General features: G+C 35.2%; 1 protein-coding gene across 8 annotated transcripts in view; it reads right to left on the minus strand.

Annotated features, from left to right (window-relative positions):
- PPHLN1 (periphilin 1) overlaps positions 1-15,880 on the minus strand; it is a 148,508-nt gene that overhangs the window by 122,243 nt on the left and 10,385 nt on the right. For 6 of the 8 annotated variants that reach the window (XM_061204845.1, XM_061204842.1, XM_061204844.1 and 3 more), the window contains 2 exons: positions 13,418-13,509; positions 1,722-1,886 (listed from right to left, as the gene is read on the minus strand). In XM_061204845.1, coding sequence (XP_061060828.1) covers positions 1,722-1,886; positions 13,418-13,509 — 257 coding nt within the window. The remainder of the gene's footprint in view (positions 1-1,721; positions 1,887-13,417; positions 13,510-15,880) is intronic. The other 2 variants (XM_061204847.1, XM_061204846.1) reach the window with 1 other exon arrangement.

The raw sequence follows: 15,880 nt of genomic DNA on the forward strand, positions 1-15,880 counted from the left end.
AACCTCAGGTTTTGGTATCCTGGTGGGTCCTGGAACCAATCTCCTGATATCGAGGGACAACTGTAACATGTGCATTACCTACAATCAGAAACATTGATTCACCTAAAATAAATACTATCTTCATCCTCCTCTTTAGCATCACGTACTCTATTCTTACAGAAGTAAAATGTATTCATCATTTTCCTTCCCAACATTAAACCATTAACAAACAAAAGAAAAAACTCAATAGCTATAATAGAATATTGGATCAAGTAAGCAGTTTGCTTTATACTAACTGAACTCTAGGTAAGAATTAGCATCATGAGAATCCTAAGGATCTCAAGTGGGCCTGCTTGTTTGTTTGAAGAAAATTTAAAGAGAAAATGTGTAAAGTATGGATAAACACAATTTGTAACAACAATAGTAAAAAATATTATCGAGGCACTATTATGCTGCAAGGTTTTAGAAAAAAATCTTGTTCATATGGCTTCAAATACAAATTGGTCCAATGAATCCAAAATCCCCTGTCTACACTAAATGGCCACAGGGTTTTCCTAAGAGGGATAACAACTGTTTATGCAAAGGCCAAACTGTTTCTCCTTGAGACTACCTGGAAGAATGGCTCTGATGGCAAAATCCAGTATTTCTAAAATAGAGATAACACATAGTATTTACTTTTCAATACCAAACCCTTCTTCCTAAAGGAACAGCATGACATTTAAAATTGAACAAAATAAAAATCAATTCTATTGAGAAGTAAGGAAGCTATAACACCCCAAACTTAAAAACAAACACAAGAAAATATTGAATAGTCTCACTGCCACTTTAGAATTGTCAAGGGTCACGATGATGTGGTAGTAAGAGAACTAAACTCCCATACATACTCATCTTGGGTAAATCACCTTAGCTCCATTTCCTCAGGTGTAAAGTATGGAAACTAATTCCAATGGCTACTGTGAGGTCAAATTTATCATAAGCAATGTCTGAATATGTACCATTAATTACAACATTATATAGAAGGGAAGGAGAAAAAGGAGAAAGTGTAGGAAAATGGTCTAGCAAAGGAATGTTATAAACATGCAAGCTAGGTCAAAGGAAGTGCATCAAGGAATAGTTTAATCAAGTTCAATAACAGATTATTGCAACATTAAATATATACTTCTAGATTACTAAAGATGATCAAGAGAAAAAACATAATAATAATAGCAATAATGGCTAACACTTAAAAAGTGCTTATTATAGGAAAGGCAATGTTTTGAGGGCTTTCTAATCTGAGTTAGGAAGTAGACTTTAATAATAACAAAAATGAGACTGAGTCTCAACAACCTTAACCCAACCTTACCCACAGCATTTCATCATGATGAAAATAAAGTAATTGTAAGTGGGCACATCCAGTAAAAGATAACTACCTGGTTATCACTTATTGAATACAAAAACAATAGACAAGATTACCTTTATCTGGTTCTGCAAATCCTTGCCAATTTAGGGGATAAAAAAGCAGGCTAGCTGGAATTAATGTCATTTAGATAGAGCTATCCAGAGGGCTTACCCACTTTGTCCAGCACCCCAAGATTCTTGACTACCAGTTCCCATTTGACAGCTCCAGCAGGCAAGTCAACAGAGCATCAAGCAGGAAGTGTTTATTCAACTGCCTTCATGGCCAGTCCCATAAATTCCAAAAATTACATGATTTTTTAAACTTATAAAAAATAACAATTAGTACATGGGGGAAATTTACATACTCCTCTGTGAGGTGGACCACTTCTTCGATCATGAGAAAAACTGCGGCCCTCGTCATATTCTCGGTAATCAACATGACTGTAATATCTACTGTAGCTTCCTTCACCAGGTCTGTCTAGCAGTGGTGGTTTCTTTGGCACAATATTAACTACTCTATGGTAGCCATCCTAAAACAGACAAAAAGAAATATATAAAAATCACTAACTTCTCTATTTGGTTTTGGAAAGGTTTTTTAAAAAGCACAGGAGTTCTTATCCTTAATCAAATAGAGTAAATGTATAAACAAACAAAAATGCATTAATGAAATAACATGAATATAACTAATAGTAAGGTCTTCACATGAATTAAAGGAAATAAAACTGTTCAATGAAGAAAGCCAGGTGTTTAAGTAACATGCAGCAATGCAAAAAACCAATCATAAGTAAAAGAAAAAATACAATATTATTGTTTTAATAAAAAATAAACTACAAAAGTGAGAATGTTACAGTAGCTCTAATCCCTAACTGTCTAGGAATTTTATAAGTAAAACCATTTAGGATAGCACACATCTTTGGTCTACTGCGTTTGAAGTACTGTTCAGAAGAAATATAAGATTTTGACACATAACCAACAGCAAATAGGGAGGTAATACTGAGCTAGAAATATCTAGAGAAAACATTTTGCTATTTCTCCAGCAGCACTAGAGAGAGGAGAGCCTTTGACATCACGAGTTTTGAAGCAAAATAAAACTCGTTATAAAATTTGAACTAATTTTCAAAGTAATACATTAATGTTTTCAAGTTTTAGCAGCTGAATGGATTCTTAGTGGGAGTTGGGAAACTGGACAGAGGGAGAGAAGAACACCTGTCTTAGACAAGAAGCTGCTGTAAAATAACTAAACAAAAATGATTATCAACAAGAAGAACTGGAGAGCTACAGAACATGTATCTGTAAACAATCTGGTCTTAAGCACTCTTGCTATGTTTATCAATATCAGATTAGGTATATGTGAAAGAAACTGGCAAGCTATCTAAGTATAAGATATGATCAATATGAGTTAATTAATTTGACAAAATGAAAAACCAAAATATAATGCCCAACGTTCGGGGCTGGTTATTTTACCATCTTAAGTCTCAGTTTCATTATCTGCAAAATGAGATTAATACTAGTACCTACCTCATGGAGTTGTGAGGATTAAATAAAAACCAAATTGTAAAACATTCAGCACAGCAGGACACACTAAGTGCTCAAAAAATGTTTGCTCTTTTGATTACTATTTTTGCAAGTCTAAGTGAAACACTACATTCCTCAAAGTGTCTATTTCCTTACATTACTTCTTAGCATTAATAACTACAACTATTCAGATATAAATAATTACATCCAATTCAAATTTCCCAATGGGTAGGAAATTTGTCAATGTGCTAGGAAAAAATAAAATCAATAGTTCATATCTATTTGACAGTTAAAATGACCTACCTAATTTTTTTCCATGGGGATACAAGTTGGTTTCCTTCTTTAGTATGTTAGACATTAAACTGTAATATATATTCTGTATGATTACATAAAATATAGTACACAAATGAATTTATTGACTCTTTCTTCTAAACACTATCTTTCACAGAGATTTCAATTAAATCTAAACAAATACTGAGTTTCTTTTAAAAAAAATTGGCATTAAGCCAAAATTAACATTACAATTTATAGCATTTTCTAATTCAAAATTTATTATACATAAAATTAGAATCACTGATTTCTCCAATTCCAGGAAATCATAAAATTCCACTCCACAATATCCTTGTTTGTAGATGCTTTGGTGAAGGGATGGTGGGGAGCATATACGCCTAAACGCTTCTATTAATAGACAGCTTATTACCTTACCAAGCAGCCTGTTTCTGTGTTCAACTCCCCCAAATTACTACAAAGTTATTTCAGGATTTTAAAATGTATATGGTAAAACTTTCAAAGAAGTAAAACTCAAGTCACATTTAGTTATATATTTAACAAATTGTTTCTACAAAATAATACAAATGAAAATAATCATTCCAAACTTGTTAATCAGCAAAAGAAAAAATCTCCTAATGACAGTTCTTACATCTAGCAATGAAGATGAAATTGGCATTTCCTTTATGTTTTGAGAAAGTCTTCAAATGTAAGTATCATTATACCATCTCTGCTCTGTAGGCATCTAATCTTAAAGAAAACTCCCTCATTCTATGAAAAGATTTAAGGAAATGAAGATGACTGTAGGAGTCTGTGACAAAGCAAGACTGTGTTTTCAGAGAGTTCATAGCTTATCCAGATATACCATTCAAGAATTTTTTTCTTTCCAATAAAATCCATGATGAGAGGCAAAGATTTCAGAATCTCTCTTTCAAAAGCTTATATTATTAAGAAAGTTCAAACAGTATTTTATATTACTTACAAAGCCAGATCTGAATGGAAACACCACCACTGTTTGAAATTCTTGTACAAATCTTACATTAAGCTATAAATATGTAATTTTCCTTCCTAAATGCTAATGGAAGTACACAAGGCTTCAGATACTGATGTTTGGAACCTCCTTTAAAGAAATGTTTCGGAAAACAATGGCACCATAATACATGAACCAGAAATAAAAATTATAACTTATGAAGAATATGTTATACAGGGTTTTTAAGGACAACAGGATCATTTTCAATTAATTAAAAAATAAACTCAATGGAATGGAAACATTTCTATTATTTAAAATGCAGACGGATCCATCGGATTTGCTTCTCCAAAGTTAGTATTAATGGTATGATCAGTCAGACCAAAAATAAAAAGTATATGTAGTTCATTAAAAAAAAAAACGATAAATTTAAAAACCCATTTTACTTAATCATTTATCCACTCTGGCAGGATGTAGAAAGCAAAAACATGTATATAAACTTAACCACTTTTTTGAAAAGTTATAGTTCTATGATTTTTACACTTTTGTAATTGTCATTACCTTTTAGACGAGACAATTCCTACCACAAGGCTCTCTGCATTTCTGAAATATGGACTATTCAGTTTGCTTGTACTAATAGAAATCTGATCAGATTAAGATACATATCAAATTAGTTTTGCAATTTTGAAATCTGAAATGGTGATTGTGTTTTGTTGCAAAACAACCAATTATTTCTTCATTTTCTATAAATTCCAATTTAATGTAACTACCTGTTATGAGAAACACTTTCATTTTAGTTAAGTAAAAGCACCAAGTTTGATGTTTTCTTTGATTCCATATATAAATTACATGAAATTTCCCACACTAATGTTTAGTCTCATTACTAACTGGGTACAAATTATGAGGATTACATTTCTTTAAAAACATTTATTTTCCATTGTCCTTAAAATATATTTTCCACCCATTTTAACACAAAAACATTTTTAATATATAAGCACCCCCTTGAGCATCTTTATCTTTTAGGAACACATACTGAAATATTTTCATTTGAAATAAGTTTTGGATTTACTTCAAAATAATCTAGGAGGGAGGAAAGTGGTGAAGGCATAGACAAAACAAGATTGACCATGAGTTGATAATTACCATTTGAATGATTTGTCCTTGGGAGTTCATCACATCATTTTGTTTACTTTCATATACTTAATTTTTACCCTTATAAAAAGTCAAAAACAACTAAAACATTAACCTACCAACAAAGTAACTAAGTACAATGGTACATGTAACTATTCAATGCCATTATTTCCTGACACAGTCAACTTAGTATGAATGCACGTTTCATGGGCACAGAAACTTTGGTCTTATCCACTGCTCTATTCCCAGCACCTGGAACAGTACTTGGCACACAGCAAGCACCACATACATAATATACATTCCACTTTGCTATCTCAATTTTACGCTCCTGTTGGCATCACATGCTTTTTACTAGAAAAGTACCACACCTAACTAAAAAATTTGATTACCCACCAGGCTGGTGGACTTCCGCTTTCAAAAGCTTGAGGTTTCCTCACTCTGATCCCTCATGTTTTATGACATGTCTCTGTGCAGTAGCACTTATTGGTTTAATTCACTCACTGAATTTTCAATGAAATATTGATTTTTCTGGGTCATTTCAATGGCTTTTGGGAATAATGGGTCAAATATCTGAAACTGGAACTGCCCCAGAAAATTAGGACAGGACTTCCCTGGTGGTGCAGTGGTTAAGAATCCGCCTGCCAATGCAGGGGACATGGGTTCAAGCCCTGGTCCAGGAAGATCCCACATGCCGCGGAGCAACTAAGCCCGTGCACCACAACTACTGAGCCTGCGCTCTAGAGCCCGCAAGACACAACTATTGAGCCCACGTGCCACAACTACTAAAGCCCGCGCGCCTAGAGCCTGTGCTCCACAAGAGAAGCCACCGCAATGAGAAGGCTGTGCACCACAACAAAGAATAGCCCCTGCTCGCCACAACTAGAGAAAGCCCACGCATAGCAACAAAGACCCAATGCAGCCAAAAATAAATGAAATAAAATAATTAAAAAAAAAAAAAAAAGAAAATTAGGACATATTACAGAATGTAGCCAAGAATTGCTCATATATCTCTGGAAATAGTGACAACAAAAAGAAAGTTAAGTTCATGCAATTCTGTCAGCCAAAAAAATTAAACACCTCCTAAGGCAGCTCTACACAAAGGAACATTATTAAATCAAAACTCAGCAAATGAACACTTAAGATTTTGTATTTCACATATGTAATTTTCACATTTCAAGTAAACTGTAAAAAAAAAACATTGCACTTTAGGTAATGATATGCATGTTTAGGTAGGTAATGTAAAGTGTACTGTTGTCCACAGTTTACTTTGAAATGCATCCCCAAAATTTGATGGATTAAGTGTATGCATAAAGGACACACGGATGGATAAGACATGATAAAACAAGTTCAGTAAAATGTTAACAGTTGAATCTAAATGATGAGTAAATGGATGTTCACTATAAAATTTAACTTTGCTGCGGGTTTGAAAACTTTCATAATAAAATACTGAAAAAAGTTTTATTTACATGGGTAAATTTACAGGAACACTGACTAGGTAAAACAATAAAATGCGGGGCATAAAAAGAATTAAATTATGCATGTGCACACTTTTAATAAGTGTTTCATGAAATAAGAGTGGGAAGAAAAGGAATATTTCCACATTAATATACTTTAAGCAATAGTATCTGGAATATGTATATAACTGAATTGCTAAATTAAGTAGACTTGATTATTTCAAGTTGGATTAAAAACAGATGTCTGATTTTATCTTGGGTACATTTAAATACGAGAATATATGGAACAAATATATGTCCCATATATTACCTATAAGGCCTTAGAAATTAACAAACTCATGTTCTGAATTCACTAAAAAATTGATTTCTGATTGGCTAGAGTCTCCAAGAGGGAAATAACCAATGACAAGAACAGTAGAAACATTCAACAAACCTAAGGAAATAAATATATTGTTATGTAATTACTTAATTATAAAACCTAATTACGTAACTCAAAACTAATTATATGTAACAGAAAAATTTAAAAAAAAAAAAATTTTTTTTTGGCCGCACAACACGGCTTGCAGGATCTTAGTTTGCCGACCAGGGTTTGAACCCGGGCCATGACAGTGAAAGCTCCAAGTCCTAACCACTGGACCGCCAGGGAACTCCCCAAAAATAAAATTTTTTAAAAATGTTGCTGCTCATCACTACCCTCAGTCTTTACAATTCTCACTGCTACCAAGTACCAAGATTAGAAAATCTTTTACTTAATATGCATTTGTTAAAGGAACAAAAGAAGAAGGCAGGTAGAAGCAGATAGGATTGCTTCAGTCCCAGTTACATTACAGTGCCCCAGATATAAGCTGCTAGTGTTTTGATCTTAGTTTCCAAACTTTACCATCTCTAAAAATCTGAAATAAGCCAATGGAAAATGGACATTTTATGTTGCAACTTCATTAAAATGTTCCACATTACCTATCTGTTCCCTATCAGGCTAACAAGGCGGACTTCCACAACTGGAAATTTACTGGTATCTAAAAGCCATTGTCACAAAACTTGAAAAAGGCTACAAAATCATATAACCAAGCTCACAGAAATTACAGATTAAAAAGTAGAAAGCATGTTTTTAAAAATAAAGACCTTACAGGGACTTCCCTGGCGGTCCAGTGGTTAAGACTCCACGCTCCCAACGCAGGGGGCCCGGGTTCAATCCCTGGTCACGGAACTAAATCCTGTGTGCTGCAATTAAAGATCCCGCATGCCACAACTAAAGATGCCGCAACTAAAGATTCCGCATGCTGCAACTTTATTTATCCCGGCACAGCCAAATAAATAAATAAATATTTTTAAAAACAAAATAAAAAAATTAAAAGTAAAGGCCTTACAGACATCTAGAAGTTAAATGTAGATGTTCTGTGATAATCAATGTCCTCCCAACGAAGGAATGTGTATGTTTACATGCAGATTCTGTGTAGTATACTTCTTTGGGCTTAAGTCTCCTATTTATCTACCCAAGTTTAAGACTAAATAAAAATTTATGTGAAGCGCCTTAAAAGTAACTTATTATTGATACAGAAGTAATTTTTAAATGTTCTAAAGTGCTAAAATAATAATTGATATATTTGTCAAGTTGTACATTGAGGATAAGCTTTCCAATACTCAAATTAAGTGTAATTTAACATCAGCACCAAAATATATGTGTCCAATTGCCTTCCAGGTTTATCAAAAGCTAGAAGCTCACAAAATAGTTGCTTTATAACTGAGGTCATACTAGTGTAGTAGGTACCTTCTAGAGTCCCTATTTGATGTCATACTTTATGTCATAGCAATAGTTTCTCAAACACATTTCTGATGTATCAGAACTGGGAATGAATGGGACAAAGGGAACAGTAAGGAAAAAAAAAAAGAGAAATGCAGTAAAATCGTTTGTTGTTAGAGAACAGAACCCAAACATACAAAATAAAATAGAACATTAACTTTGTCTATCCCAGACACTAATGAGAGTGGGTTCTCACTTTATGAAGGATTGGCTAAAGTTTTACATTTAGAAAAAAGTATATATTCTGTCCTTTCAAAATTTTAAGTAAAGTTTTATTTAGGTATGACAGCCACATAAAAAAGTGTACAAACCATGAATGTATTTCTGGATAAATTTTCACAAGGTAATCATACCGTGTAACTACCACCCAGATCAAGAAACTGAACATTCCTAGCATGGCAAAAGCCTTCCTGCGCTCTCTCCCAGTCACTACCTCTGTCTCCCAAAAGTTAACTTCTTTCCTGGCTAGTTCTGCCTGTTTTGAAACTTTGTATAAAAGGAATCATACAGGACACATTCTTCTTTCTTCCAGTATTGTTTGTGAGGGTCACACATGTTGTTGCATATGGCAGCAGTCCATTCTTTCTCATTGCCGTATAACTGCACAATTAATTTATCCATGCTGTTGGACACTTGGATTGTTGCCAGTTTGGAGTTCTTATGAATAATGCTGCTTGGGAACATTCTTGTACATATCGATATCATACACCAATATACTTTTTAAAATAACATTAGATGATCTCTGCTTTGTAAGCAAATATTTTAAAACTTTTAATTATGTTTTTATTAGATCCAAAGTCACAATTACAACTTTAGTGATTTACATTTCTAGTTCCAGTGTCACTTAAACACTTTAACCCAAGAATTCTGTCGGTCCATGAAATCAGATGTGAATAAAAAATTACTTTTTCACCTAAAAGTAGGCAACAAACAACACAACAGCAAAAAGCAGTATCTGTGGCTTCACCACTAACAGAAATCACAGATATTTTTATGTTCATGTTATAGCTGTTGCTATAACAACAAAGTATCATTTACACTCATCACTCCTTTGAAAACACAGCAATGAAATCCCCACCACTAGTTCTTGCTTGATATCTAATGACCTACTAAAAGCAGTATATATTACTATATCACAAATTTGGTTTCTAATAGTTTTATAATTATATTCAAATATAAGTGGTCTCCTTTAATTCTGTGTGTTTTATTTTATAGTTTTAAAAATGCTATTCTAGGAAGAGATCCATAGGCTTCACAACACTGCTAAAGGGATCATGGCACAGAAAAGGTTAAGAACCTATGCTTTTTTAACTAAAATGTAGGTGTAACATAAAAAGCAAAGGGATAATTTTCCAAGAGCCATCAAAGGGGTATAACATATCGAGAGGAAAGGAAGGCTTTAAATTACTAAGCATAATAAGACCAAGTTCACCAGAAAAAATGTAGTGTCTTGAGTCTTGTGGAGGGGGGGAATGTGGGAATACAGAAGGATTTATAAAGTAATAGAAGTTGACTGGGGGGGATGGAGAGACCAATCTAATGGAATTAAAAGAAGAAAGGCCAGAGGAATGAACTTGGACAAGTTCTGGGCACATTCCATGCTCCAGAAGGAGAAAAGCAGTCTGGGCTCTTCCCCATCTAGGAGAAACCTAGTAGCCAGAGAACTTAAGGAAGTGAGATTTACCTTTAGGCACTTACAGTTGAGTATATCCAGTCTGATTTTAAGGGCACTTGTGGTAAAAACATATCTCCCTATCTGCTTACCGCTGATGAAATTATTTTACAAAGGAAAAATGCCTCTGTTTCACTTTCACACACACACAAAAGGTATAAAATGAAAACGTTTGGGTTTGTTTAAATTTTACTGCAATATCCTCATTCATTGAGGACTTCCCTCACCTGTCATCTTTACCTCAACTGTCATCATCAGCAACTTCAGTGTTCAGCTACAATCTGACTTTCTTAACTCTGCATACAGGAATCACCTGATGAACTTTTAAACAACACTATTGTCCAGATCCTATCCATAAAGATTATGACTTAATTATCTAGGGCCCATTCATTGGTATTTAAGAGCCTTCTAGGTAATGTACAGTGAGGACTGAGAGCCCCTAATCTAGATTACTGATCCAAAATCTAACCTCAAAGTTTTGTTGACCTCAACTCCAATAACCTTCACCCACCCTCATTCCCACCACCATATACTGAACTTCAGTCACCCAGAACCGTTCCATCTTGGAAACTCTACATTCCAAAATACTGATTGCTTATCTTTCCACCATACCCTGGTCTTCAACCTCATTAAGCCTTTCCTGTCCCTCAACCCCTTACTTCTTTCAATCCATTGTCCCTCTCATAGCCTTATTCCCTTTCCTAATCAGCCCATTCCACATATCACCTCAATAATTCTTCAATATCCTTATCTCCCTGGGTCCACCATTCATCTTGGAATCTTAAATCAATACAACTTGCTTTCTCTACTCCCAACCTGGGCTACTTAGATAATAAAGCACACAATCCTGCAGATTGGTGCCCCTATAAAATTTAAGGTACATAAGTTTACAGCCCCTCAGCAACAGTCTTTTTAAACATCTCTAGTCAGGAGATACCTACAATGGCTACGCCAAACTTCAGTGGCCTCAAGTCTCCCTCTACCTCCTCCACTTTCAATAGATGATCTTGCCACCTCTTACTTGAGAGAAAAAGGCTGTTAGGTATGAGCTTTCTCAAATCCATTCTCACACAGACAATGACCTTACTAGAGATAGAGAGGGCCCTACTTATTGGTCTTTATGACACTGATAAACTGATTATTCCCATCTTAAAACTCACTCCTCCCCAGCATATTTAAGCCAGCTTCCTTGATAAGCAATAGCCTCTGGGCAGGTCCTTCAGCTTCCAGTTTTAACAGCTCTTTAAGCCAACTCCCACTGCAGTGTGTTCTATCATATAACAGAGCATGCACACATAATGCAGAATGGTGTCTTAAAAGTTTTATGTCATAACTTTCCCCATGATTTTATCATGAGTATTTCCCACTGTTCTCTGAAATTATATTTCTGTATATAAATCTCTGTCTACATTATAAGGCTTCTAAAACACTCTACTACATTCTAGAAATGTACCATTCAACACTCAGAATTGTTTTGAAGATTAGGAAGTTGATATATACCTCACTTATAGTAAGTAGGTACTAGTTAAGTAGATAGTTACAATAAATTTCCATTTAAAGTAAGTCATCCCCTCTCTAAATTACCTTATTTTATAATTTGGAGCCATGTAAAAGTGTTACATTAAAAAAAAAAAAAAAACTAATTAGAAAAGAAAAAAAAAGGCAAACCCCCAAAATCAAAAACAAAGTACGGCTTCCCTGGTGGGGCAGTGGTTAAGAATCCGTCTGCCAATGCAGGGGACACGGGTTCGATCCCTGGCCCAGGAAGATCGCACATGTTGCAGAGCAACTAAGCCCGTGCACCACAACTACTGAGCCTGCACTCTAGAGCCCGTGAGCCACTTGAGCCCAGGTGCTACAACTACTGAAGCCTGCGTGCCTAGAGCTCGTGCTCTGCAACAAGAGAAGCCACGACAATGAGAAGCCCACGCACCTCAACGAAGAGTAGCCCCCGCTCGTTGCAACTAGAGAAAGCCCGCACACAGCAATGAAGACCCAATACAGCCAAAAATAAAAACAAAAAAATTAATTAATTAAAAAAAAAAAAGGTAAAACAAACCCAACTATATATTCAGTTAATGGCATAACCACACAGAAAATTCTTTTAAGTATCCCAAATTTCTAATAGGATATATCCATGGGAGGGTAAGGGACCTAAAAAAATAATTTTTAAAAAATTCATCCCTTTTCCCATCCCTGTGTTAGTCCTACATCTTGTTTATCTATCACTTTTTTGTTCTAGGTAAACTATAAAATAATTCTATCAAGCTGAAAAAATTTTTAAATTGAGATTTTGATTAGAAACATTAAGACTATTAATTAACCTGGAAAGAAATGACATTTTGTAATAATTAAGTCCACCCCTTCTGAAATATGGGAGGCCTCTTCATTTTTTCCATCTTAATTCATTTTAGATCAACCCCAAGCTAAGCTGTAACCTAGGCCAAATGACAACCATGAAGATGATATCACCCATCTAAGTGGGTTGTAGGATTTACTTACAACATATACAAAAAATAACTAACATATAAACTAATATTTGTGCCCTTTGATAAGTGTATAATGAATCCATAATATACCCATATACCATCACCATGAGCCCAATCCCTTGGTGCTTAGAATGGGCCTAAGCAAAAGTTTAAGATTGACAGCTTCTTGACCTTACCCAAACCCTCCCTTGGGTCTCTATAGAGGATTCTGAGGAGAGAAAGAGAGCATACACCCATTCAATAAACAGTGAGCTCCTACTATGTGCCAGGTACTAAACACAGTGCTGGGAATACAATAATAAGTAAAACAGCAAGTTCCTTTAGAAAAGAAAAGGACTGGTTCAAAATTATCAATTCCCAGAGCAACAAAGAGACAAGCAGTAGAACAGCATACCAGAAATTGCCTACCTCCCCCTACTTTAGAATTTCACATATCCAATTTGCAAACATTTTTAGGAACATAGAAAAACAGGTGACAGCCAATAGTAGCAGCAGGTGCTCAAATATTTCTTTGTTAACTGATGGTCTGAGCTTTATCAAACCTTAAATTTTCTTCACAAATTAAGTATAAATCCTCCCTTTTAGAAATTTAAGTAAGAAATATAAAATACAGATTTTCTACATAAATAAAATGTTGCCTTTCATTTTCAAACTTTTGACTTTTAAAAGATAAGCTTGATTTATCTACATTTCAACTAGCTTTTGGTAGACAAAATTCACTTGGACACTTGGTTCTGAATTATTCTACAGGTAAGAACAACTTACACTGGGGTGACTTCGAGGAGGTACTCTTTCTCTTGGAGGTCTTTCATAGTCATATCGTCCCTCAGACCACATTTCATCTCTTCTGTAAGCCACTAAAGAATAAAAAAAAAGAAATCAAAGAATAATGGGTTTTATGTTACTATGAAATAGTAAAGAAGAAAAGGAAAAAGTAAATGATTACATTCTAATACAGATATTTTCCAGAGATACTTAAGGGAAAAAAAAAAAATGTAAGTGACCGAAAGGAAAAAACAATGATTATGGCAATTCTTCAAAACAATTTTGAAATTTTCTTAAAAAAAAAAATGTAGTAGAAAGCCCCACCTTCCTTCTATTTCCAAGGCTGTTTAAAAGCTTCAAAGACCTTATTCTCATCAACTGTGGGAAGATCCATAAGACCACAGATTTTTCATTCTCATAGAGTAAAAATTAGAAAAGATTCATTTTAATGAACAGTGTAAAAGGCTAATAAGCAAAGCTGGATGGTGTGTACAACAGTAGTTTCAGCTTTTCTACATCCTTGGAGCTTACTGTCTATGTCCAATGAAGTGGTTTTAACTGAAAAAAATACTAAATAAACAACCCTGTAAAAACACACTCAACAGGACTTCCCTGGTGGCGCAGTGGTTGAGAATCCACCTGCCAATGCAGGGGACACGAGTTCAAGCTCTGGTCCGGGAAGATCCCACACGCCACAGAGCAACTAAGCCCATGCGCCACAACTACTAAGCCTGCGCTCTAGAGCTCGCAAGCCACAACTACTGAAGCCCACGTGCCCCAGAGCCCAAGCTCTGCAACTACTGAGCCTGCGCTCTAGGGACCGTGTGCCACAACTACTGAGCCCACATGCCGCAACTACTGAAGCCCACGCACCTAGAGCCTGTGCTCCGCAACAAGAGAAGCCACCGCAATGAGGCCGCGCACCACAACGAAGAGTAGCCCCACTCGACACAACTAGAGAAAGCCTGCGCGCAGCAACAAAGACCCAACGCAGCCAAAATAAATAAATAAATAGGAAAAAAAAACCCACAAAACACACTCAACAAACCCTGAGACAAACCACTCTTGATTTTGTTTTTAATATTATAATCTTATTTTAATGCAGAGGCACCTTCATAAATTTGAAATTAAAAGTTCTGTCAGCATTTTTCCCATTTGGGATGCAGAGAGAGGCTTCCTACTTTGACGGAGACCTGACATTTTCTGGGTAGAGGGCTAATGCAGTGCGTTACAGAGTCCAGATGAAAGAGCATCTGTGAACAGGTAAACAAGGCAAATAAGACAGAAGATGAGAATAGGGTACAGGAAACAGCCCAAAGGTCATTTACAGGAAATGGTGATACAGTAATTGAGGGGTTGGCAAATGTTTTTTTAATGGACCAGGCAAATATTTTTGGCCCTGCAGATCACAGGTCTCTGTCACAACTACTCAATTCTGGTAGTATAAATGACAACAGTCATAGGCAATATATATAAATGTATGGGTGTGGCCGTGTTCCAAAAACATTTTATTTACAAAACCAGGCAGGTGGCCCACAGGGAACAGCTTGACAAGCCCTGGAGTAGACGACAAATGGTTAACAGGGCAGAACTGGGGGAAGGTGAAGTAATCATGGAGCAGGTTAGAACTGTGAACCATCCTGATGCGTAGAAGGATGATCATGAGCGAGAAGTGAAAATGGAACAGGTACCAAGTTATGGCCTTTTAGTACATAGAAAATAAGGCAACAAGTCCACATACACAGTCCACAGATCAGTGAAGATGAAAAATATTTCAGAGAAGCCATATATCAAGAGATTTTTGGTGGTTCTTTCTGATGTACTACTAAGGGGGAAGAAAAAGAAATAGACACTCCATTTTGGCAGCACAGAACCGTAATAGTTTAGGTTAGTTTAGGCTAAGGAAAAAACAAAGACTGGAAGATGAGAGCAATATTTTTTTAACACTCTCATAGTAAAATCAATCTTAATTTTCTCTGTACAAACAAACCTATAATACTTTCTAATACAATCAGACCAAATAAAATGAACTAACTAACCAAAGATGCCTAGGGAAATGTTAATTTAAGTTACAAATTAGCTTTTAACATTATGCATAAATCAACCTGAATTCTAACTCTACAATCAGACATCATTAACAGTGTTATTTCAAAGTAACCAGTCTTTTAGGTAGAAGAACTGATGGAAGCTTAAAAGGAAAAGAAATAGTCAACATGGAAAAGAAATAGTCAACATTGCTTCTCCTCACCTACCTTTACTGAATCCAGGTTTCAGTAAAAGGGTTTCAGTCTAAAGAATGAGTTAGGTTTTATACTCCTTAAGACACAATACACAGAAATAGTAACAGCAACAAACTGAAATCAAATCACAGGAAAAAATCAACAACCCAAAAGAAAAATAGACATATGATATGAAGACAGTTTACAAAAAAGGAAACAGAATGGCTCAATCTTTTGAAAAGAT

The sequence above is a fragment of the Eubalaena glacialis genome, chromosome 11, assembly GCF_028564815.1.
Source record: "Eubalaena glacialis isolate mEubGla1 chromosome 11, mEubGla1.1.hap2.+ XY, whole genome shotgun sequence".
NCBI classification, from domain to species: Eukaryota; Metazoa; Chordata; class Mammalia; order Artiodactyla; family Balaenidae; genus Eubalaena; species Eubalaena glacialis.